The following is a 26,025-nucleotide window of genomic DNA, read 5'->3' as shown; positions in this document are numbered from 1 at the left end:
TAGGACACCCTTGCATTCCTGATATGCATAGTGCAAAGAATATCAGCTGACCCTAAATAAAAAAAACCCAGACTTAAGTCAAAGCTAAAAAATGGCTATACCAATGTACAATGAAAAGCAAAATGTATAATACTCACCAATATTAAATCAATGGGAATTTCCATTTTTATTCTACTTTTATATCGCTGATTTAACTCTTTTACCAAGACAAGCACCACAAGGCAGATGACTGATGTGATCACTGCTGCAACTGTTGCTGTTGTGATGTTTTTCAGTATGTAGATATAGATCTGGGGTAAAATCAAAATGGAGAAGGGATTTGTGACAAAGGAAACCCTTCTTACTTGAATGAAGCAATAACAAAACTCCTTCTCTTTCTTTTATTAATTTACTTACCTTTTGAAACAATTTTGAAGTGAAAAAATAAAGATTCTATTTCAATAGCAGGCGCAGGTGCAACCCCACCCAAAAAAAATAGCTCACCCTGTTTGAACTTCAAAGCAGTGATTTCCATGAGTTTAGGACACATTTAGCAGTTGTCTAAGGTTCCTTTTGCCAGGCCATGGATTTTTTAAAAAAATAGACCAGTTAACATCATGGAGATTTCAAAAAAAAAAAAAAAAAAAACTAGGTCAAGGTCAAGAATTTGGGACATGATAAATATCATCTAAAGAAATTGAACATTGTGTGCCATGCTCAAGAACCAATCAAGATAAGGCCATGTCTTCCAAAAGACTCATAAGGATGGCCATTACCCCGAGGGAGGTTCTTGGACATCTACTGTAGTGACACAAGACCCACATTTGGAAATTGAAATACACTGAAAATGGGTCAATGTCAACAATGTAAGTTTAATTATATAAAGTTATAGCACTACACTGGAATTCCTACTTGTACAAAACACAGACAGAAGATCTTATGTAGACAGCATGTCAGCAAAATATGTACTGTATAGGCTGAAACAATGTGGTGCTATGACAAGAGCCGTTCTAGCATCTAGAAATCTTCAACCAGGCTGTATGGCTCTTTGGAATTTCTTTATGAGCCCAATAAGGATAAACCAGCCAATTAGAGAAGAGGTTTAAAAGCAAAAGACGTAGATAGGTGATCCAAAATCAACTGCAGAAAATCCATTATGGGTGCGCTATTATGTCATGCTCATGTTCTTGTGGAACAAGTTAACAATCATTGCTTTGGCACAAATGTACATTACAGATAGGGCTTTCTATTGACGTACCTGGCAACAACATCACACCGTGTTCTGAAAGCAATCATTTGCTGGCTACAAAAATATTCCCCCATTTGCCAGTAAATACGCTGACGCATATGTACATAATAGAGGCCTTTCATAATCAGAACTCATATAAAACAGATGGTTAAAGCAGGGCATTTAATCAGTCTTTGTATAAATGTATTCCCTTCACAAGTGGGTGGATGGTTCCTGCTTCAATTACATCCAAATGCTACGCTGGTGCCCAATTTACTGCAGAAATATACTGATAAGCTTTCACTTTTTGCTTTGCACAGGTGATACAAACCCGATACTCCTAAAAGAACTGAGATGATAGATAGATAGATAGATAGATAGATAGATAGATAGATAGATAGATAGATAGATAGATAGATGATAGATAGATAGATAGATGATAGATAGATAGATAGATGATAGATAGATAGATAAATAGATAGATAGATAGATAGATAGATAGATAGATAGATAGATAGATAGATAGATAGATACAGGTGGTACAATGTTTCCTGGCACCTTACAGCCCTGATGCCCGCTAGCTTTCACATCCATGCCATGAAAGTTGAGAGAATTCCCAGAGGGCAAATTTGCCCATAGGCAGAAAAACATAGCAACCAATTAGTGGTTGGCTTTTTTCAGCCAGCTGCAGGTAGAACAATTAATGCAATTTGATTGGTTGCAATGAGTTGCTGCCATGGGCAAACTTGCCCAGAGTTGATAAATGACCCTAATTACAGCAGACACAGGTGACATCAGGCAGAGACTGCACTGGAACACATTTTCTTGTTGTCACGCAGTTTCCCACTCACATGAGTGGGGAAAATGTGCCGGGTATGGAAGAGTAACCTGACAGCAAGTGGTGGTCAAACCACATATAGCGATTAGTCACTGCGACTGTATAAAAAGTCGCAGCAACTAACTGGCACACCGCAACCGGTGGTGATTGGTCACTGCGACTTATATATTTACCTATGGTAGCTAAATTGCCTTGACCAAGTGTTTAAAAGTCACGGCAATTAATCTGCCCATGTGTCTTCACCCTAAAGGGGCTATTCCCTTTAAAAAACACTGTTCCCATCAGGCTCCTATATTGGTTATCTTTATGATTTGGGTACTTTTACATATATCACTAAGCTACAGTGTGCTCTGCAACTGCAAGAATACAAACAAGTTCCAGGTTTGTATAGAAACACATCAGTATCACTGAAGGCTGAAGATACTGTTGACATTGATGCTCCAGCCTACCTCACCAGTCTACCCTCACCAAAGCCCATAACTGACATTTTTTTTTTCAGTTTTTATAAAATTAGTAGTTAACTGCTAATGTTATAAATTTGCAACAGGAGAGCAGCCCTGCTGTTCTGCCTGGTTAATGTCAATTCAGTGTCTACTGAAACTGCTACAAATTCTTGGTATTAACCATGTAAAGCTGCGGATATCATGAAAACTAAAATAGAAAAAATGAATAGCAACAGTGCTCTAAAGCACTCTCAATATCATGTTAAAAAATGCGAGCAACACGCAGATATATTTGTAAAGGTTACAGAGTCTTATAGGTACTAAATATATCTGTGGCAAGGCATTGATCATGGGTGAGCTCATTCTTCCTACAAGTCACACTTCCTAGCAGTAATCCTAGTGGAAAACAATGCAGTGAGCCCTTGTGCCTAAAATGGGACAGCGCGCACTATGGCTGCTCTTAAATGTTACAAATATGTTACAACAACTTCTTCTTGTATAAGTTCTTTGTAGTTCAAAATTAATTCAATGTAGACTTGCTTGAATGGAGAAAAGGTTTCCTTAAAGAAGTGGGAATGGGAACCTCACAGTGATATTTGTTGTTGTCACACTGATATTTATCCCTGAGATCCTATGTAAACAGACATCTAGGCAAACATATGTGCACTAATCTATTAAGAGAGCTTAAACTAAGTAGGTTAACACAATCTCTGCATCTGCTACGACTGGGTTCTGTCTCCCTTTCCCATCCAGGATGATTGTTCACAGTCTATGCAAAGCTCTAACCCCCATATGTAATAAAAGGCACTAAGTTAGCCCAGTAGCAGTAACTCTTAGCAACCAATAAGCTGTTTGCTTTTAAACAGGTGACTAGTAAATTCTATCTGCTGATTGGTTGCTATGGGTTACTGCTCCTGGGCAAACTTCGTGCCTTTTATTACATAACTCCCTAACTGTCTATATGAGCACCACTTCAACAAAAACAGCATTGGACTTACATTGAACATCCCCAAGGGCCCTGAGATATAAGGCATCTTCATTCCTAGCAGGTACTTCACTTGTGACGTCACCACATGTGTAGCTGCTCCTGTTGTCATTGAGCTAACAACTGGCTCCGACAAAAGGAACGTGGCGCAGCCCAGATTGCACACAAACAGGCAGATCTAAAAAGGGATATATAAGCCAATACAAATGAAACAAAAGGCAGTAGTTAAAGATTAGAGTACTTTACAATAAAGTGAAAGAAGCAATGGCAAGTGAAATCAGCTATTTCCCAAAATCTAAAGTGTTTTGTGTCATTGCCAAATTTACTCTTAGTGAAATCTTTTCTAATCTTTTTTTTGAGGGAGAGGTGGGGTGCTTCAGAGAAGTCAAAAAAATTCCCTGATTTTAGTAGGCCTGACCTAAATGAAAACACACAGGGTAATAACTTGACATCTAATAGATGTCATTCTCAAAGTATTGTCATGCTCACCCTATGCCCCTTACTCTCACATCAGTCCTCTAACTGGTCCATCAGACTTTTATAAGCGTGAGGGGGACTGCCCCTGTTTAGCTGCACCAGGAGTGTGTTATTTTCTCTAAATGGATTTCAGGTTTCCTTTTAATGATGTCTTTAAAGAGTGGCAATGAAGAGTTTCATATAATAACACTGGTGAAACACTTTGTCCCTGGCAATTCACTAAATGTAGGGTCCCAAACTGAAGACTTGTTAAAGGAAAGTTGTGAATACTTCATTGTTGTTTATTCTCCCCTGCCTGTGTGGGTTTCTTTTTATTACATATCTTTATATTCAGCTCCTCTTCTATTATCTTCCAATCTCTTATTCAAATCACTGCCTGGTTACTAGTGTAATCATGGACCCAGAATCCAGCAACTAGATACAGTAGCTGCCCAAATTCTGAACCAAAGAGCTGCTACAAACAAATAAAACATGAAGCCCAAACTGCAGACTGTCTGCCAATATCAATGCCTGCATCATACTGAAATTTAATTTAAATGTGAACTGCCCCTTTGCCAGGTGTTATTTGGTACAGGGTTTCTGTGTTTAGCCAAAGTTCTGCTCTGTCCTGAAAAAGACAAGAGTCTAAACACTGCCAATAAGCCTTGCAACAAATAAGCCCAGTGTGCTCTGGGGTGGACTTTCATATTTGGAAGTATGTTTCATAAAATGTGCATACTAACTTAAAACTTGTGTGCATTTGGGACTGGTAAGCATTAGATACAACTTTGCCACTTTAGAATCTTGGGCTAACAGATTTTAGGTTAAATCACAATAAAATGTTCTTTCTGCAGAGGCAGTTTCTGCTGCTTTACGACAAGTCCAAACAAGTCCAGATGCTTTTTAATATGAATCTCCTCCTTTCTTTAAGTTGTATTTTAATAAAAATGGTATTCAGTCCACAGTAATCTATTCATACATCAACCTTTTTGCCTGTTGGTGCTAAGCACAGCTTTATATTCTCCCTGTACGGATTAAATGAACCCTTGTGGGAGTCTTCTTCCATTACTGGTTCCTGGCCATGAACCTTACGGTAGGGGACACCCACAGGCTTTTCTGGTGTGAGAGTATTGTAACACAAATCTATGGCTAACAGAGGGACTACTGGAGTTGGTAGGGAGGAATACAGAATAAAGTTGATCAATGGCTCAAACACCTTTAGAACTACTGAGGGCCCTGCAACAGGACTGCCTTTCAGCTAATGCTACACAGGGCTGACTATCAGCATGTGTCTAAATACAGGCCAAGAATCAGCCCTGATGCTGGCATGACCTTTTCCCTGTGCCTGCACGCATTGCCTCAGCCTGGCTGTAGGCACACAGTGCAGGTTTCGGCACCAAAATGTGCAAGTATGCATTTCTGCTCCGAAATCTGCTCCATGTACATGCACCCAGGCCGACGCAATGGCTCCAGGCGCAAGCTCAAGGAAAGGGGTATGCCAGTGTAGGGGGAGACTCTCTGTGTGGCATTAGTTTTATACTTTGGCACAGTTGTAAATTCTGAAACAAGGGAAGGGCATTGCCAAAAGTCACCATATTTAGCCTCCTCTCAATCTGCCCATGGTGTTAATACCGGGAGAATGTCCTCATCTGCTGCTACAATTTAAATACTACTGTTGCTTGGGGGACACTCTCACATTCTTTCAGCATCATATTTCTGTTTATGAAGTATGAAACCTGACAAATTTCTAAAATAAGAGAAAGTTGACAAGGTTCACAAGCAAGAGAAACCTCCTACTACCTGCAACAGCTGCAAGCACCATAAGTCACACCCAGTTCTATCTCTGACTTCCCGGTGTCCTTTGTCTCTAATCTTATCACAGCTACTGCCTTATATAAACTTTGCACTTTTCAAAGTCTCTGTATACTGAAACTGCTCTCGTAATCATAATTTCTAGTTAATCGCTTTCTGCTCCTGATCATTTTATTTTTATTTGGTCTTAAAAATGCCTCTTAAACCATAAACTGCTCTTCACTCAAGACTGCATGCTTGGCCCTAGTCACTAAATTAACCCATGGCCCTGAGACAGTCTACCTGCTAGTCCGGCCCAAGTCACTTATTTATTAAAAACAAAGGTATAAAAGAACAGATTGGGGGTCAGAGCAGCAACTTCTACAAGACCTACACCTCAAAATGCACCGTTAAATGCTAGAAAGATTGGATCCAATACACAAGCCCATTAAACATGATTACCTAGGGTTGGCATGGCTTGGGGCTTGCCAGTTTTGGCATAAAAATTGCTTTGTTTGTCTTAATTTGGTTCCGGAACCATGACAAACACACAGCTTCAGTTATTCAGTAACATTCCATCTGTTTATAGAAACCCTCTGAGGACTATTTCACCCTCGTGTATATGCTCTCTAGGTGCACCTTCAAGTGAAACCTATTGAACATAACAGGAGGTAGCACAAGGGGTAATGGGGTATAAACACAAGGGAGAAGGGTGACTTTTTGATTTGGGGAGACTACCCTTAAAAGGTTTTCCATTGGAGAACTTACAATTATAAATTATATACAAGCTGATCTCATTTTGGCTAAGCCTCCCTAAATCTTCATTATTCTCTGCCTATGATAAAGCATATTCAAACACACAAAACCACTAATTGGAATATGTTTGTACCTGTGTGTAAACTTAGAGGCAAGTGCATTTCCCCTAATGTAACTCCAGAAGCATGCCAAGGGTATGCATACCATAAGTATGACCTATACGTATCAGGTGTCTATGTGACCTATAGCTTTTCAGCTGTTCTTGCAACTCACAGGTAGCTACTGGCAAATCTAGATCAACCAACAAAGTAAAGCAGCCTGGGCAACACAGATATATAGAGTTACTGTCGCAAATCAATGCTTGCAGTCTTGTCTTGCTCCTGATATATACCTCTCTTGCTCCCTAAAATTCATGGGGCCCTGGGAGCCTCCTATGGGCTTTAAGTGCAGCGCTTTCTGACTACTTAAATAAATGCAACTCTGAGGGGCTGAATTATCAAATTTCTGACTTTTAATAGTACGATTGGCAAAAATTCATAAAATTTCTGCATCGTGATCGTACGAAAATATTGTGGTACGATACGAATACCAAATAAACACATGCAGTGTTTTCTATTCACATTGTTTCCAATATACAACTTTCTGTTTTACTGTTTGTTACTTTATGTAGGGTTTTCTGCCTATAGCTTCATATTTATATACAGTATGTATATGCATATGAGCATTACCATGGTGTGTACCTGCTGAGAGTGTGCTATCCCGAGCTCTCATCTTAAACAAATACCACCAAGAGCTTATAAATTCCACTGTAACAATACTGTACACATCTTAAAACTAAAAAGAAAAGATCTTAAGCAGCCGACAGGGAAAGCAAAAGATTGCATAAGTGAACTCATAACAAAGGTTCATTTGGACGAAACGTTTCATAAAAATTCCAACATAAAAGAGTGTTCGGCCACAAAATTTTCTTTGCTTTGGAAGCATTCGACTAATGGCACACACGGCCCTGTATTTTAAGAAAGCAGAATCAACCCCACCGAGTTTCCCCTGAAGGTGCCCCCCTCCAAAAGATATATTGGATCTGTCAATCAAAACACCCAACTCCTGCATGAAAAGATAATTAAGAGAAATAGATACTGAGAGAAAAGTGAAGATAAGCTTGATTATTTCGGAAGTGGGTCAAAATTTTGAATTGATTTTTATTTCGAAAATTTCTTATTTCAGCATTATGAAGCTTATATCAAATGTTCATTTTCGCCATAGTTTCCCTTTAAGCTGTAGTTCTCCTCCAGGCAATACATTATCCTTGTGTGAATGATTAACCAAAGGGGGGATTTAAGCAGAATAACAGCCATGCACACACTCACGTATGACAACTGTACATACTTGAATGATTCCACCTAGAAATGTAACAGCCGCAGCAACGCCAATTCTTTGCATCTCAAACTCAGATAAGCCCAGAGGGCCCAATGAAGAGTTGCTGACATTTCCGCTGTATGGAGGGACCAGCCGCTCAACTGCACTGGCAGATATCAAGGATGTGATGGCAAACGTTCCTATGGGGCAAACACACACAAGCAATTAGCAACAGGTCAGCCTTAGTGGAAATACTTAGCATTGCACAATGATCCCATGCTGGTAGGGCACTGTCTGAATAGAGGCATTTATGTTTAAGCATGTATTATAAAGGCGCCGTAATGTGTGCACACTGACATGACCTGCTAATCCCTACAGCTCGGAAGTATGCGGTGTGAGACCAACTGTATATCCACCTGGCTTTTCTCCATTCACACTCTTCTATGGAACCTGCTGACATTATGGATCTCAAAGCTATTCCCCAGTACCCCTCAGTTTGACTCCTAGGGAAGAGGCCACTATAAATATTACATAATTAATAAGGAACTAGAAGTGGGCGATAATGAAATAATAGCTTAAACAGCAAACCATTTTACACTGGAAACAGAAACTAGCCTTGATCACTGGGGCTTCCCTTATATTCTCCAAAGGCGTTGTTTATGCTGCTTTGCAGAGCAATAACCTCACCAGAACATTTTTAGACTGAAAAGAGTCAGTACTGACTGTGTTATGAATTTCTCATTTAAGTGAATGGGAGAGGGCAGTCCAGGGTACAATCCGCAGGTGCAAATATTGCCCCCTGTGTAATTCTGGACCAGCAATGTACCTAAATATGTTGGTACTGCAGGGATGGAACTAGGGGTAGGCAGAAGAGGCATGTGCCTAGGGTGCAGTGATGGGGGGGTAATGCCTAGGGTATCCCTAGTCCAGACCCTAATCCCTCCACTGCCACTGGTCGCTTACCTCCCTTAACAGCCCCCAACTCACTCTCTCCCCTCAGGAGGGAAACAAGGTGGCTTGCCCGGCTGCCTTGGGCTCTTAGCCAGCTAGGCCCACTGGTGAGCACCGGTGCCATAGACCATAAGATTGAAAGTAGGCCATATACAAGCCAACATGGGCTACTGACTCGACTACTAACCAACCAGGCAGCTTATTATTAGCACTAATTACTTAGGAACCATCAAATGAATGGATCCTTCCCATGTATGGTTGGCCTACCTGAAGGTGTCTGAAGGACAATGTGTCTTGCCCAAGTCTTGTAGACCAAGAATCAAACCCAGGTTTCTCTGCATCACAGCCAAGTGATTTTTGCACTTAACCTGTTCCACTTTTACCTATCATACATTTTTTGTACCGTCACTTGTTACTTCTTGCCCTTTTCTCTATCACAGACCCCTCCACTCCTATTTTTACACTTCCCTTTAACCTTGTAGCCATAAAAAAATCAGCGCCACAGAGCAGCCTGTTTATCCCTTTATCAATACCTGGCATGAAAATTGCCAAACTGTAAAATGAATAAGTAAAGTATGTCCTTGAAATTAAGAGAAGCAAAGTAATCCTAGGGCAATAAGAGACAGGGCACAACAGCAGCAGGAGATATGGCATAATGCTAGCAGCACACAGAAAATGTTTGTTTAACACAGGAGTGATAATGTAATGGCAGATTACTTAATACACACAGAGCCTTTATTTAACAATAGAGGTAGGTGGCAGGAGGTAACCCAGGATATGTGTATGGATCAGGCATGCCATAGTAGAATGATAAAATGGCCAAATTGAATGTGAGGGTCATGTTAATAAGGGAGGGTGTTAATAAAAATAAAGACCAGAGGTACATAGCAGTACATTGCTGCGCAGCTTGGCTGTTCTGGATATGCTGTAAGGACCATAGTTACACTGGAGAAAGTGTTGCAGTTGGCAGGAGGTGCAGAGCCTCTCCCCTTTAATGTACCTTTCTTTTATAATGTATTCTGTTTACATTTCAATTATAAACATTTCTACGTGTTGTGTTATTTCTTTCATGAGAGCCAAATGTGCCGTCACAACTGTTTGCAACAATGACTATTTCCATAGGACTGGCCAGACCAGGGGTGACTTTGATGTAGTTCACCAGCTTGAATATACTGCAATATATGGACAAACAATCCCTTATTTTTTAAAGGAAAGGGCATTTTTTTAGTAGCTTAATACATAAAAAGTCTTAATGTTCTTAGCATACTGATAATAGCAGGGGATCTCTTGTTTTTGTCTGTATGAATTATGTCGTCACAGCCTCAGGTTTTTACCTTGAAAGCAAGTAATTTGCAGGTAAAACTTGTGAAAATGTATAATGAAGCAGTAGAATTCTTAATGAATCAGATGAAAGTGAGTGTAGGACTGGCCAGCTTGAATATATTGCAATATATGGACAAACAATCCCTGTTTTTGCTTAAAGGGGAGGGCATTTTTTGGTAGCTTAATGCACAAAATGTCTTAAAGGGAAAAGAAAGTCAAAGTCACTTGGGGGTGCCAAAATGTTAGGCACCCCCAAGTGACTTTGACCACCTACCTTTTACCCCGGGCTGGTGCCCCTGTGAGGAGGGAACAGCACCAGCCCGGGGTAGCTGCCGGCGCTTCCTTCCTCTTGTTTCGCTGCGCGCGCATGCGCAGTAGAGTGAAAAGCCGAACTTAAACATTAAAGTCGGCTTTTCACTCTACTGCGCATGCGCCCACCGCTGGCATTCAGGAAGAGGAAGCCAGAACACGGAAGCGCTGCGCTCCAGGTGCCCCGGGCTGGTGCTGTTTTCTCCCAACAGGGGCACCAGCCCGGGGTACGAGGTAAGCGGTTAAAGTCACTTGGGGGTGCCTAACATTTTGGCACCCCCAAGTGACTTTACCTTTCGTTTCCCTTTAATGTCCATAGCATATGAATACGAGTGAAGAGAATCTCTTGTCTTTGTCTGTATTTCCATAGGAGAAAGAGCTCTGCGACTAATGAAGCAGAAGAATGTAATGCCACTAATCATTCAGCTGCAAAGTAACATGGATACCGAGTCTTGAGCCCATGATAAACATTAATTTAGTTGCACGTCAGCTTTAAGGCCATGTATTTGACCTACAAGACTGACGTAGCTGCACTAGAGTAATTGCTAACTGATTAACAATGCACCACATTAGACCTCTTACCCAGAATGCTCAGGACCTGGGGTTTTCTAGATAAGGGGTATTTCCATAATTTGGTTCTTCATACCTTAAGTCTACTAAAAATCATTTAAAAATGAAAAAATCCAATTGGATTGTTTTTATAGAGAAAAAGGTTTTAAATAAGTTTTAAAATAAGTTTTAAAATAAGTTTTAAAAATGGTAATAGAGTCTATGGGAGATGGCCTTCCTGTAATTTGGAACTTCCTGGATAATGGGTTTCCTGATAGCGGATCCTATACCTGTAACAGTATTTCTGTGATTAGGAATGGAATATGGCAGATAGTATATGTATCCTGTAGTCAGGACTTACCTGTGACAAGGTGGCGCCCCATGCCAAAAACTGCATATATTAATGGAGGGAAGAAGGATCCGTATAATCCAAATACCGGGTGAACTGATGACATTACAGCAAACGCAAGTCCTGCAAATAAAGCACCGGTATTACATTCATGAAAGTAGAATACTGGCAAGTATACTGCTTTTATACTGTTGTTATTGAGGAATTGCCTTGGAATCCAGCCAATCATGGCAGGAGGTTGGGGGAAATAGAGGATCATGGGAATTTTACTTTGGAAAGTCACAGAAAGTTTGGGCTAGTAGTAAAAGTAAATCTATTTCATAATTATGAAGAATGCATTCTTCCTGTAATGAATCTACTAATACGAAGAGGTGTTATCAGGTTCAAGGGGAGGTTCACCTTAAAAAACACATATTGTCTTTAAAAGGTACATTACAAATAACAACTTTTCTCAGGTGCTTTTGTATCAATAATGATGACATGACCGTCCCTGCCCCTCCTGTTACGGATCATGTGATGGTATAATATTAAATGGGAAGTCCATCCTTTTAGAATTTTTTTCTATGTTATACAATAACATATTGTAAGCAACTTACCAGTTGGTCTTTATTATTTATTCTGTATGGTTCTTAAATTCTTAGCCTGCCAGCATGCAACTGAAAAAGCTCTCTGGTCGCCAGGGTTATTCGACCTGGCAACCAGAAACACCTCTGGTGGTTTGATTTCTACAGTGATTTTTTTATTTTGTATAGCTTATCTTTCATTAAGGGCAATTCATCACTTATTCCTTGCCACAGAACACAAACATAACATATTTAAGAAACACACCAAATACAAAATGAAGCCCACTGCCCAGATGTATTTAAATACCTATGTCTTTATCACACTAAAAGTTAATATTAATGTGCTGTAAGCTGCTGCTTTAACTGTAGGCCATATAAGGTCACAGTGGTAAGAAATTCTGCTTTCCAGAGATGGAGGCCTGGGTGTGATATAATAAAAATCAGTCTCTGCCTGGCGGCACACCCACAGGTTTGTAGGCAGCCGTTAAGCTGTTGGTATTTCAGAAGCTTTAATTAATTTTTTACAAATGAGTTCACGTGTAACTCCAAGGGTTTAACCCACAGAGTTACAAGTGAACTCATTTGTATTTATTGGGTTACCCTAGCCTATCATTTGTGCATACAGGCAAGCACTACCATACCAGCACTGAAGCATTCACAAAGACTGCAGTAACTATAACATCGGTAGTGCACTCTATGAAGGACTTTTCTGAGAGAGCAAGCAGTATAGCAGCTCCCAATAATATGCACAAATATACAGCACTGAGCAAAAGTCTTAGAGCCTTACACAGTTCACAAACCAGCAGGATTGGAGACCAGAAATGAAGTGGTCACCAAGGGATCTGAGCGCAGCAGATGAGAAATACAGGAAGTATATTTATTCATTTATTAACATAGGAGACAAACCTCATCGGTGATGTTGCCCATAGCAACCTATCAGATCTTTGCTTTTGCATTCTAACTTGTAGGTGCATTCAAATCTTATTGCTGGTTGGTTGCTATGGGCAACATCACCAGTGATGTTTGTCTCCAATTTTAATAAATACCCCCCAAACATACTTCCCCTCCAAACCCCAAGACTTCTAGCATCAGCTAAGAACTGGCAGGAACCGATTACACCCTGAGACACCCATCTACAGTCTAGAGAAGTCTTACCAAAAGTGGTTATTCACTTGCGACCAGTCAGTCCTCTGAGGTGGAAAGAAAGCCAAACGGCTTATTTACACTACATACACAATTGCGCGAGTGGACCGAAAGAAGCATTCATTAAAGATACTTGCATCCTTGTACCATTTAGTCCATCCTGTCTTTTCTGATGACTCATGGGCTGATGTTGGGGTACCCAGGAGCTACTACCACCTTGGAGGTGGTGGAAATCCAACTATAAAGATGATAGCTACAATTGTGCAGGATTCACTGAAAATTAGCGTTTGCAATAGCATGCATTTTGACCTTTGGGGTGCAACTGCGGCAGATATAACTCTGGAACTTTTGGATTTGGAACTTTCTGGATACCAGGTTTAGAGATGAGAGATCCCACACCTGTTCTGCTTAGATTCGTGTTTTTATCTTCCGTACTTTCTAGGAAGTTTCTAGGTATTTTCTTTGAAAGCCTTCCTGCTTTGCAGCGTTATTTCACAAGTGACCAAGATTGTTTGGGCAGGGCAGTATAAAGTATACTAAACACAGACAAATATGTGGGGAAGGTATGTTTTGCCTACTCAGTCAGCTGGGTGGTTCTATTTAAGAAACAAATACATGAAACAAAAATTGGAACGATAACAAATGTTTAATTTTGCCTTTAATTGTTAATGTTTGTGTCTAAAACATACTTAATAGGCATGTATTGTTTCCCCTCTCACAAGTATCATCTTTTATTTACATAGCACCAATATATTCTGCAGCACTGTACAGAGATTATACATCATTCCCATCAGTCCCTGCCCCAGCTGAGCTTACAATCTAAGAGCCCTAAACCCTTTACACACAAACTCCTCAAATAACCCTTGGTTCCTGCACTAACCCAATATCCTATGGATAAATCATTAACATTGCATCCATGCAATTTGGATAACAAGAGCAAAACTCTGATTGGCCGCTACATGTGCAGTGTTGTTCCCAAGAGAGCCATATGGGACCCCACAGGAATGACTGATGCATGTAGGGTGCTAATACAGTGTGGCTTTTAAAAATTGCCCTTTAAATTGTTCAATATCAATTAGATTTGATTGTTATTATTATTATGATTACAATTAGGCTACAATCAGGTTATGATTTTAAGCCTCAGGCTATCGGGGGATACAGACCAACAACAGCTACATAGGTGAAGGCTATTTATCCTTGTGTTATGCAGTATTACCCAGTTATTCCTAAAGCAATAGTAAGGCGCATTGTGGAGGGAATGGTAACAGGACCCCCTTGTCCCTAAGCCAAGGATCTCGTATAAACAACATGTGGCTGTTCCTGAAATACAATTACTGGCACTCTCAGCTAGCCGCTGACTGAAGCTTGTAGCGCTGCCAGTGTCAGGGAGCCCCAGAGGGGAACATGCAGTACCCCTGCTGCCTATTGTTCAGTGCACCCCCAGAGTTTAGAGCAGATAGGCACAGTACCTTGAGTCACTTGTTGCACTGACAGCATCAGCCCCGAGACTGTGTCCGGAAGCAAACTCTCCCGTACGCTGTACTTGGGTGCCCACTCTAAAATGGGCAATCTTCTGCGGAACCAGAGCGCCACATCTGGCAAGCCGATGCTGGAAACCCGCTCCCACGTGGAAGAAACCCATCTTTGCCTCTTGGATCTGTGCATGATACTGGCACCACAAGAGGGAAGCAGAAGGAGAAAGAGTAAATGTTTAGCTGGGAAGTAGAAAAGGACAAGTTAGTCTCTCCCAAACTCCTTCATTACCGAGAGACGCCGCTCAGCCAAGTGGAACTTTAGAGAGAGGGTAACCTTACATTTCCTGCCCTGGCACAAGGCCCAGTGTGACTGACTCCAGCCAACTGTACTTCTTTCATTATATGTGCCCTTGCTAGAGTGGGAGGGGCCAGTTATATAAACCCCAGAGCAGCCTTGAGTGTGTGTGTGTGTGCTACAGTCTTCATGCATGGCAGGCTGCAGGCATGCATATCATCATTCTTCTTTATATTCCCACATCACTCCTCTCCTTCCCTGCAGAGCGGCAAAGTCAACAGCTGGCTGGGCATGCTGGGAGATGTAGTTCTCATTAGCTTTGTGCAAAAGGAGTTATCCCTTCTGGAGATGAGAATAACCAGAGGTGCTACTACCTGGACGAAATACTATATATAAAAACAAAGATATCTCAGTGTAGTTACGTTGTTCTCATCCAGATCTGCAGCATGCGTTTCTAATAAGAGGAGTGTAGCGATCTGTAAAGCGTAAATAGGCAGTGAGTGAAACCATGAGGTAACTTTATGAAAAGATGCTGGTAGGGACAATAAACAGGAAGTGTAATGTGCAGCCCCCTCCAACCCTCCCAAAATGGGAAACAACATTTTGCAAAGTTCACCTTTTAATTCTCCCTTTCCTTATGCTCCGGGACATGCCGTGCTGCTGCCATCCCGGGCTGCTCAGTGCCCCAGGGCGCCCGTACCCGGCGGCTCCCCGCACAGCCTCATCGGTGATCTCCTGCCGGCCCCCTGTGATGTCATCAGCAGCTGTTCGTAGGGAAGCCCTGGCCTGTCTCTCTCCTGTCTCTCTCCTGTCTCTCTCCTGTCTCTATCTGTCTGCGCTACGCACGGCTCCCATCTCTATATATAATATATATAATATGTGTGAAATCACCCCTCATATAAAATGTAAATGGAAGATGACAGAAAGCACCTGATACTTTAAAAAGTGATGTAGTGACCCATAGGGTTAATAGCCCCTGTAGCATTAAATCCCTACACTTCCTAATTCTATACTTACTAGGTAGATCTATTAGGGCTGGTACAGAGGGGCATTTCGCCCTGTGTTTATATATATATATATATATATGGAAGGGTGGAGCACACCCTATTAGGGCTCAAATGCCTTGGGTGCTGGCAAAAATATGGAATATGAGGACAGAGAGCCGCACACACAAGGACTTAATGATTAGTGACAAAAGTTTTAATGAAGTTTTTTTTTTTTTTTCATTAAAACTTTTGTCACTAACCATTAAGTCCTTGTGTGTGAGGCTCTCTGTCCTCATATATATATAGAGAGAGAGAGAGAGATATTGCTTACCGAAGGACAGCTGTTATAGCATCATAGTTATAGAAAAAGTCATGCGATGCACACAAACACATATGTATACAAATTATAAATATAAATGTAATTTGATGTAATATCTGTGAGTTATAATTTGTTTCAAACCACTCTGCGCTGCAAAGATTTGAGGTAAACCGAGGTAGAAACTTCGAGATAAATGTTTTTGTCCTTTCCCGCTGCTGAGTAGTTCTGTAATGCTTCGGAATGGGGAAATCTAATTGGTCAGATGGCTGGGTGGGTGATTTTGGGGTAAACGCATATCAGACTGAAGCTCAGCACCTTGGAAAATCGGTATTTACTTGTTTTGTTGCTTTTGGTCAAGAGATATGGGGGTCCAAGGGGACTCCATGCTGTTGGTACCTGTTGACATCCCTGTGAATAAAGAATTGCCCCTGAAACATTTTGTTGCATTTGGCCACACTATCTTCCAGCATGCATGAAATATCCCTAACTTCATATATAAGGTATTTGGATTTATTTACTTCTTTATTTAAAAAAAATCTATGAATAACTTAAAATATGATCAGCAAAACCCAGGAATGGAATAACCTTCAGGGTAATGGTACAAAGGGCAATTCTGAATATTCTGACGGTCCATGTGAAGGGGACATAATGTGTGAAATCACCCCTCATATAAAATGTAAATGGAAGATGACAGAAAGCACCTGATACTTTAAAGTGATGTAGTGACCCATAGGGTTAAATCCCTACACTTCCTTATTCTATACTTACTAGGTAGATACACATATATATATTTTGCTATTTAGCATATATCTATTAGGGCTGGTACCGAGAGGCATTTCGCCCTGTGTTTCCCTGTGGCGCCATTCTCCTGCATTACACTGCAGGGAAACACAGGGCAAAATGCAGTCCTTTCTTACCTATCATGCTGTACTTACACAGGCACATGTACGTACTGAACACTCTTATAATACACAAGAGCCACAAATATCCTGTAAATGATATCCTTATAAACAGTGCTTAGTGATGTCATCAGTTATAATCAGTGTAATTTGTCACATGACTCACTGAAACTTGTGTATTATAATGAATAGAGTTCCCCATGTTTCAAAATATATGGATATTAGAAGTCCCCTCCATTACCTTTATAAAATCGCTCAGCCTTTGGCCTTATGCTTTATGTTGTCATTAAACTCCTCAGTGACTTCTTATATCCTAATATTTTACAGAAGGGGGTACTTTATTCACTATATATTTTACAATAGGGGGCAGGTTCTTCCCTATATAAAAGATGGGCTGGTTTTTAGAGAAGAGTTGCCTGTTATTGCCTTATGAAATCATTTACCCTTTACTGATACTGCTACAAAATATTAGGAGTCACCTTGCAGCTGAGTCTTCCTTCTATGAATCATTTTGGACTACGAGTATAAAATATATTATTGGGTGCAATACAATCTATTTTTATATCAGTTTTTCTATATTTTGTCCTGTCATTTTTAAAAACACTTTAGACAAGGGATTTCCGCCCCCCCCCCCCCCCCAACCTGTTCATCTACAACACCAAGCTTGCCCTAGCAACCAGAGGCTCTGTATCTCTATATACCTAGTGCTGTGGTGAAGTTCAAGTGCTAATGTGCTTCTGTTGACCCTTTGACAAGCTTAAACAAACAAAGGTAACCCAGACCCTGCCTGCCTGGGAACTAAATAAACATGGCTGTTTCCATCTCTGTCCCTTATGTACCAAAATTAAGTTTCTTATGGGTCACAAGTTTACAAAATCCAGGTTTTCAGTCTTTTCAGGTGCTAAACTCATAAATGTAATTGAGTTGTACAAGTGAGGGAGGGCACCAAACCCACCAATTGCTGGGGGACGGTAGTATTATAAATGGCCCAGTCCGGTCCTTAATGATTCAGTTCCAATATATGTTTCACAAACACTTTCTTTGGTTTTAAGTTGCAAGTGACCCTAAAATTCTCTGGGGCCCAGGAACATCCAAATACATCACTGAATACTGCTGCTGAATTAGTTCCAATCTTGGGCTTACAGGGAATAGCTGAGAAAGGGCTGAGAAAGGGACTGGCAGCCAGCTAAATTGGTCAGCATTGCTAGTTTCATTTTATAAGTCATATGGTACTTAAAGAAAGTTTTGTAAGATAAAAGTAAGCTTTTCATGGTACTCTATAATATTGCAAGAAGCTGGGAGTTTTCTAAGAAAAGAAAGCTTTACATATTGAACACAGAAAGCAAAACTCATGGATCTTTTATCCCCAACCAGTGGCTTCTGAGCAACATGTTGCTCACCAATCCCTTGGATGTTGCTCTCAGTGCCCCCAAACCAGGGAGTTATTTTTGAATTTCTGACTTGGGGGCAAGTTTTGGTTGAATAAAAACAAGATTTACTACCAAATAAAGCCTCCTGTAAGCTGATAGGGTGCATAGAGGCTGCCTAATAGCAAATCTTAGCCCTTATTTGGCACCTCCATGAACTTTTATGGTGCTTGTGTTGCTCTCCAAATCTTTTTACATTTGACTGTGGCTCACGAGTAAGAAAAGTTGGAGACGCTTGTTTTACATTATACCTCACTGAGACTACTTTATTTCAGTCTAAACGATTCCCAGGATGCTGTGTAGGATTTTTAGCTTTTAACATATTTCAACAATGTCTGGAACTTGGCCACCAATGTCACGCAGGGCACTAAATTGGGTATGGTGTTCATTTTAGTTTCCTTTGTCCTTCATGTGTTATTCCCCATGTCAGTTTACCTTAAAATTACAAATTAATTTCCCTGGATGCAACAGCTTAAAAGCATACTTATCTGCACTCATTAACTTGTAATTCTGCTGCAGTTGTTTTAGGGTGCTATAAGTCTCCCGCAGCCCAATCCACTATGCAAAGGTCCACAATTCAATATTATTCTGTGGAAACAGTGTGTGGCATGCACAACCTTTTGGGGGGCTCCCACCTCACTTCCTCAGCTGCAGATCTGAAGACCTTCTAGGAGGATATCAGATATGAGTTGACAAAATAAATACTTTTAGTAACATATTCCAGAACATAGCAGAAAGGCCAGTACTCACTGCCAGATAGTGATGAACATAGACACATAACTCCCCAATGCTGAGTTTTAGGAGAAATAGTGTTTTATGTAGGGTAAACAGTCAAAAAGACATAGGGATGGAGATGTCAGAGCAGAAAAACAAGTAACCATTCTATGCAGAGAAGGAAAGAGTAAAATGGTAGCTGGTTACCATCGCTTATGAGAAGGATAACATAGTTCAGCACTGTTATACTGCAGAGAAACTTGATCCTGACTGCTACCTGTGTCTGATATATGATTCTTTTTAACCTTTTGGATACACTAGGTATCATTTACAACCCTTGCCAAAAGTGCTGGAGCGCTTAGAGATGAAAATTTGTACTCCTTATTGCTCATTCACGATGTTGAGTCATCGCCTGTGAGTCCTACCCGAAGGCATGGGCTCCGATGCTCATGTGTCCAAGGCTTTCGCCAGTAAACAGCATGTGCGGGCAGATCCACCTTCGCCGAAGCTAGAGTGAGGACCACCAAGTCTTGGTCTAGGGTCAAGCCCAGAGGACTATAACACCTATCCAGGGTGCACAAAAAGGGTGCAGAAGTGTACGGGTGCAATGCCATTAATCGCCTTGGTAAGGCTCCAGCTGGTGGCTGGAAAAAAAAAAGGAAAATACCTCCCGCCCGCCTAATGGCTGGGTCAAAGGAAGTGAAGCATGATTAGGCAGGAGCAGCATGTGCAAAGCCCCCGACTAAAAATAAGCCAGCAGCTCTTGCCTAATGGGAACACAGCTCCTCCGCTTTCATCAAGCTTCAGCTTCAGCAAAATTAGCAATAATCACGCCTCGGTTGGACCTCATTGGCTATGATACTGCCACTGCGCAAAGCTCATTATTGCTCATTCACATTGGACTTGCTGCAATGGCAATGCTGCCTCTGCAAAAAGTAGGCACAAGGTGCAGGACACAATGCTGGTGGGAGCAGGGCATCCCCGTGCTTACTGCTAGAGCCTATGTGCATCCCCCAACCCAAAGGCAGGCAGTATTGTATACATGGGCTAGACACACACTGCAAAATGCACCTGCAGCCACAGTGTAAGTGCACATAAGGGGGGTTTGCTCCCATTGTTTGCATTTTGCACCTTACCCAGCACTTTGTAAATGAGGCTTCTTGTCTCTGGACCGATGTCCAATCACTAGTTATTTCACATGATGTTTTATATAAACTTATACCACTAATCTACCACCCTTAGTCATAAGCAATCTGATGCCTATGATTAAAGGTGGTAGCACCTGAAACACTTATCAACGTATCAAGGGTTGTGATGTTTTTAAGCTGAGCAAATAAAGATACTATTTTTTATTGGAAGATTGGCTGCTGTCCATTTTTCTTTTGCTTACACAAATAATCTGATTTTACCTGATTGATGGAAACATTTTCTTAAAGTGCCAGTTTAATGGGGACATCAAGGATTTGTGGTTGTAGTCATACCCCTAGAGAAGTGATCCCCAACCAGTGGCTCGGGAGCAACATGTTGCTCACCAACCCTTTTGATGTTGCTCCCAGTGGCCTCAAAGCAGGTGCTTATTTTTGAATTGCTGACTTGGAGGCATAAAGACCATGTGTACTGACAAACAGAGCCTTCTGTAATCTGCCATTCCACACTGGCCTACCAAATAACCAATCACAGTCTTTATTAGTCACCCCCTAGGAATTTTTTTCATGCTTACATTGCTCAGGGGTAAAAATGGTTAGGGACCCCTGCCCTAGAGTAACATTTCTGAAGATTTATATAGTCATTTCTCATATTTACACAAGTGCTGTAAGACGCTACATACCTTCCCAATACTTGTAACTACTAGGAACCAGCCAATCAATATAATATAATTTTCAGAAGGTACCTAGAAAGAACCACAGGAACTAGCTGTGTACCAAAGTTCAATAGGAGCAGCTATGAATCTACACTAAGGTTAAAATGTATGACACCTTTTCTCCTGTATGAGTACAATACTGTGCACTAGCCCTTTGTCATGTGAGGATAAGTTATTTCAAATTTTATATAATCCATACCTACCATAGGGAGTCCATAAGCCATCTTTAACTGAGGATACCAGTACAAGAGGAAAGCAGTCCAAACAAGTTATAGCGCTACAATACTGAGTGCATTTATCAACAATATCTTTTAGTCTTTTAGTCATGTAGGATCACCTTAATCTTACACTAATGTAACCTGAGTGTTTAAAACCCTACTTTTGTAAACAACTACACCCAAAATCCTCATACATCCAGAGGGCTCTATAAGAAAGGATTATAGGATTTATGTCTTAAATACCTACACTAGGGAGCAATGCAGGGAGCAAGGGTCATAGGAAGGAAAAAGATGACATAAGGGTAATACCGGAAGGATAAGGGTCTCCAGCCTAAATCCATTCAACTGTTTTGCAACAACCCCCTGCAAAACAGAGTGGACAAGTTGGAGTTGAATCTTGTAGTGCTTAATAGCACAACCTATTGTAGATGAAAACCACTGACTACAGTGGAAACTAGTTGCACTGCGTTGAACTGAATGCTCCCTCTTATTATGTTGTATTATAAATTGCAGGAAATTCTTGACAACAGCTGGGAGGCAGCAAGTTCCAGCAAGTTCCAGCCCTAAACGACCTATGATTAGATGATAATCCTGCTACATGTAACATTACCCTTATAGTAAAAGGAACGTATGTTTGATTATCACATACAAACAAGGTCAAATGTCTTTACTGCTCAGTGGAATGATTTGTGCATTTGGGTCAGTGGAATCTTTCACTGTAGGATTTGTGCATGGAAGAGGTATTTCTTTGCTATTCTGGTACTGAAGTTCCCTGCTACAGTCTAGCAGGTGCAATTATATGAGGCACAACAAGGGTAAGATCAAAACAACCCCAACCTCATAGCTAAAATCTCCCATCCCCTTTACCAGTTTAGTTGCAGTCTCTGCACTCTCTCCAGCTCATTAATATCCTTCTTAAAGGAGAAGTGGAGGTAAAAACTAAGTAAGCTTTTTCAGAAAAGTCTATGTACAGCCATAAGCACTCACAGTATTGCTCCTCTATCAAAAGAAAAACATTTCTTGTCTTTTTTTGTGTACACGTGTTCTTTGGTATCAGACTTCCTCTCTCAGAAAATTCCCAGCCAGAGTCTGCGCAGCTCTCTCATCTCTCCCTTCTCCTGCCCCCCTCTCCCATAAGAATTCAAAAGAATTTACTCCTCCTCCCATCAGAATGTATGATCTGAACTACCAGCCCCTAAAGCTGCAGCAGGAAAGCTATGGGAGACCCAGCTAAAATGGCAGATGCAATCTTAAACATACGGAGGGAGATTCTAGGGTTCTGTACTCAGGTATGATGAAGCTTTCTGAAGAATAAATAGAGTGTTCTAGGTGGAACTAATGTGGTGAATCTCTTGGCAGTAAAATGCCAAAATGACTTTCCTTCTACTTTAAGGAGCCCAAAACTACACTGTATACTCAAGGTGAGGCCTTACCAGAGACCTACAAAGAGGCAAATTTAGGTTTTCATCCCTTGAGTTAATACCCTTTTTTATACAATACAGCACTTTATTTGCTTTAGTAGCCACAGAGTGACACTGCCTGGAATTAGACAACTTGTTATCTACAAAAATCCCCAGATCCTTCTCAAGTAAGGATACCCCCAATACACTACCATTTAGTGTATAATTCGCATTTATATTATTTTTACCAAAGTGCATAACTTCGAACCTCATTTTCCATTTTGCTGCCTAGTTTTCCAATTTTGTCAAATCGCTCTGCAAAATGGCAACATCCTGCATGGAACTTATAGTTTTGCACAATTTAGTGTCATCAGCAAAAATAGAAACAGTGCTGTCTATGCCCACCTCCAGGTCATTAATAAAGTTAAAAATCAAAGGACCAAGGACTGACCCCTGCGGTACTCCACTAACAACAATTAGAAAATGTTTCATATACCACCAGTCTCTGTAATCTATAAACCAGTCAGCCAGTTCTCTATAAATACAAATATTATGTTCCAGGCCAAAATCCCTCAATAGTTATACCTATACCTTGGTAAATAATTTATAAGATTCTACCCGCTACAGTATTCTTAACTCATAGAAGGGAATGGGTTTATGTACAGGTATTGTAGGGTTGCCACCTCTCTGGTTTTGAGCCAGATAGCCCGGTTTTTCAAGGGGTTGTCCGGGTCAAAACCTTCTGCCAGGTTTTCAATATTCTGAAAACCGGTCACAAACCCTCTAAATTGCTTTCGATGGATGCAATTACACCACCCCTGACGTCATAACAGGGCAAGAATTGTCATCACATGGTGACGTTGCATGATGGCGTCGGCGACACATGCCCCTTTTTCTGGGTTTAAAATTCGGCAAAGTTGGCAACCCTACGTATAAGGGGGGAGAGAGAGAGAGAGAGGGTTACAATAAAGATCTAACACACTAAACACAGAACTGATATGGAAAGTAGAAAACTTGCTGAAATATATACTATTATTTTAAAATTGCAGTGCTATTATTTTACTACTTTATTTTTACCTTATTTTACTATGAGTGCATTACAAATGCTGCATGTCCAATACATAGGTTCAGGTGGGAGCTGAAAGCTGCGTGTCTTACGATAAGTAGATCACATAGAAAAATTCAGGTATGGGTTGCAGTGCTTGCACACAATGCCCAGGCAATCTGTTTGCAATGAGTGCAGCCCATTTATTCATTTATTAGATTTGTTGTGATTTTTTGTGGTGATTTGCATTGAGGGGTAATTTTTGACTGAATGTGCAATGAGGTAAGTGCAATTTTAAGCACGATAGCAATGTTTTGCGTCACAATGCAGAGTTTTTCCTCAGAATTCCAGCTATGTTGCAGTCACCAGTAGGAGTTGCGCCTGACATAATTGTGACTGATGCACTTCAATTGCTTTTGACACAAATAAAATGCACTTGAAAATCCATTTGGCATCATCTAGGGGCATTTGGCATGCAAGTCAAATGTGTGGGCCTTTTCTTTTGGTGCAACAGCACTGAGGCAATTGATACAGGCTACTGTGGGTACCCTAGAGCTATTCGCATTCGCATCGCTACGATTTACCAAAGTTGCCCGAAGTTGCCTTGAGAGGAAATCAAAAAGCACAACTGCTTGACTCGGAACAGGAGGCAGGAAGGACCGAGTGGTGTTAAGCTAACTATATGGAAGTGCAAGGAGCGCCTTTTGACATAATTACCTTTAATAAATAGAATTTGTCACGCTACTGATAGTGACCGCAACTGCCCAACAGTCATAAATAACAAGGAGCCCGACACGTTTAGCATGCAGGATACAACTGTACAACATCAAGTGCAAATGCCATGTCTGGAACTACTAAACAGATAAAGGAAATGTAAGTGATGTCCTATTGATTTTCCTGTTGAGTTTAAAGCAGTTGAGAAATGTGCACTTCAGAATAAAACTGCTAAGAGCTATACATTAAGTAACCAATGATCTAGTGGGCTGAAAATTAAATACATATATAATAAAACAAGGAATGCTTTTAATTAGAGGAAATCATAAATAACTTTTATTATTTCCTACTGCAACTGAGAGTCTTGAAGAACAAACTTTAACCCTCACTACTAGCCTGGTTTAACCATTTCCTAGACAAAATAGTGTTACATATCCTTACATGGGAAAATTCTTTCTTACTAAAGATTAACATTTAAAAAAAAAAAAAAAAAACACGGGCCGGCCAAACATGACCATGTGATTTTGAGAACCAAAGTGGCAGAGAGATCTTAAGGATTATTATTACTCAAGCATTTATAATTAAGTGCATAAGACAGACGAGGTAATGGAAAATCACTGTTATGTTTTGTGCTCAAATCTACAGCCAGAAGAATATGGAGTTTATGTCTATGGTTGTATAGACTTGTGACACCACCCTGAATACAGCAAGGGTTAGCAGATTGGTTAGGGTTAGCAAGCAGTAGATACTGAGAAGGTTATTTAATAAGAATCCAAGCACAGGCAACATGTATTGCAACCAATATTAACAGTACATATGGAGCCAGAGAAAAGAAGGGACCACAACATCCTCAGGGAAAGGTAGTAGAGCAAAATATTTTATTTGCTACCATATTATGCAAGAAGTGTATAGATAATGGGGGGGGGGGGGGCAGGGGTCATGGCACACACTGATATTATTGGCAATTATAGGAAGAAAAGGTGTCCTCAGAAAATAAGGTGGAAAGGATCTTCTTATAACCAAGGGACCAGGCCGATGGGACCACATGCGCTCCACATCTTTGCTCTTGTGATGTATACAGCACCATTTGGGGTAAAGAAAGACTAAAAGGGTGAAGGATATTTTAAACTACACATTGTGCACAGAGAGAGGTTACAGAAGCACCTTGCCATATTGCAAATGTAATTTTTACTAAGGTAAGAAGATTGACTGGTAAAATGGTGTTTCTTAACTTAATGGCACTGATATGATATTATAGTTTTTGCTGAAACATGGTTAAAATAGTCACATGACTGAGAGTAAATATTGCAGGCTATACCAGTGTTTGGTGGGACAGGGTATATAGAAAAGCATGATTTAAAATGTAATGAAAGAAAGGGAGGAAAACAAATGGGTGAAAAATGCAGAAACATGGCAGAAAATGTTAGAGACCCCTTTTCTAAATGGAAAGAAAGAAGCTCAACTCTTAACTTTTGTAGGTAAAATTATTTTAGGGACCATTTACAAAGTGCACAGCAAGGTGCAAAGTGTAAAAAATGGGAGCAAACTGCAATGTATTTGCACAGCTGCAACCTGACCTGCACCTTACTACTTTGCCATATTTTAGAGCCCAAAGACCTGCACGTGCCCCATGAATATAGCACCACCTGTATT

General features: G+C 40.6%; 1 protein-coding gene and 1 pseudogene across 3 annotated transcripts in view; both read right to left on the bottom strand.

The window, feature by feature from the left end:
* The window catches only part of slc26a7 (solute carrier family 26 (anion exchanger), member 7), a 42,604-nt gene extending 27,037 nt beyond the window's left edge, over positions 1 to 15,567 (bottom strand). For 2 of the 3 annotated variants that reach the window (XM_002934422.4, XM_012965222.2), the window contains exons 1-6: positions 15,406 to 15,567; positions 14,489 to 14,688; positions 11,326 to 11,436; positions 7,863 to 8,032; positions 3,487 to 3,651; positions 138 to 290 (exon numbers count right to left, since the gene is read on the bottom strand). In XM_002934422.4, the coding sequence (XP_002934468.3) occupies positions 138 to 290; positions 3,487 to 3,651; positions 7,863 to 8,032; positions 11,326 to 11,436; positions 14,489 to 14,688; positions 15,406 to 15,440 (834 nt within the window). In that variant the 5' untranslated portion in view covers positions 15,441 to 15,567. Of the gene's footprint in view, positions 1 to 137; positions 291 to 3,486; positions 3,652 to 7,862; positions 8,033 to 11,325; positions 11,437 to 14,488; positions 14,689 to 14,783; positions 15,386 to 15,405 lie in introns of those variants that run through there. The other variant, XM_012965223.3, reaches the window with a different exon arrangement.
* A 4,294-nt stretch (positions 15,568 to 19,861) lies between these two features.
* On the bottom strand, positions 19,862 to 20,013 carry LOC116411815 (annotated as a pseudogene).
* Between the last annotated feature and the right edge of the window lie 6,012 nt (positions 20,014 to 26,025).

This window comes from Xenopus tropicalis, chromosome 6 (genome assembly GCF_000004195.4).
Source record: "Xenopus tropicalis strain Nigerian chromosome 6, UCB_Xtro_10.0, whole genome shotgun sequence".
NCBI lineage: Eukaryota > Metazoa > Chordata > Amphibia > Anura > Pipidae > Xenopus > Xenopus tropicalis.
Note: the sequence above shows the minus strand (reverse complement) of the source record. Positions and strands in the feature narration are given on the sequence as shown.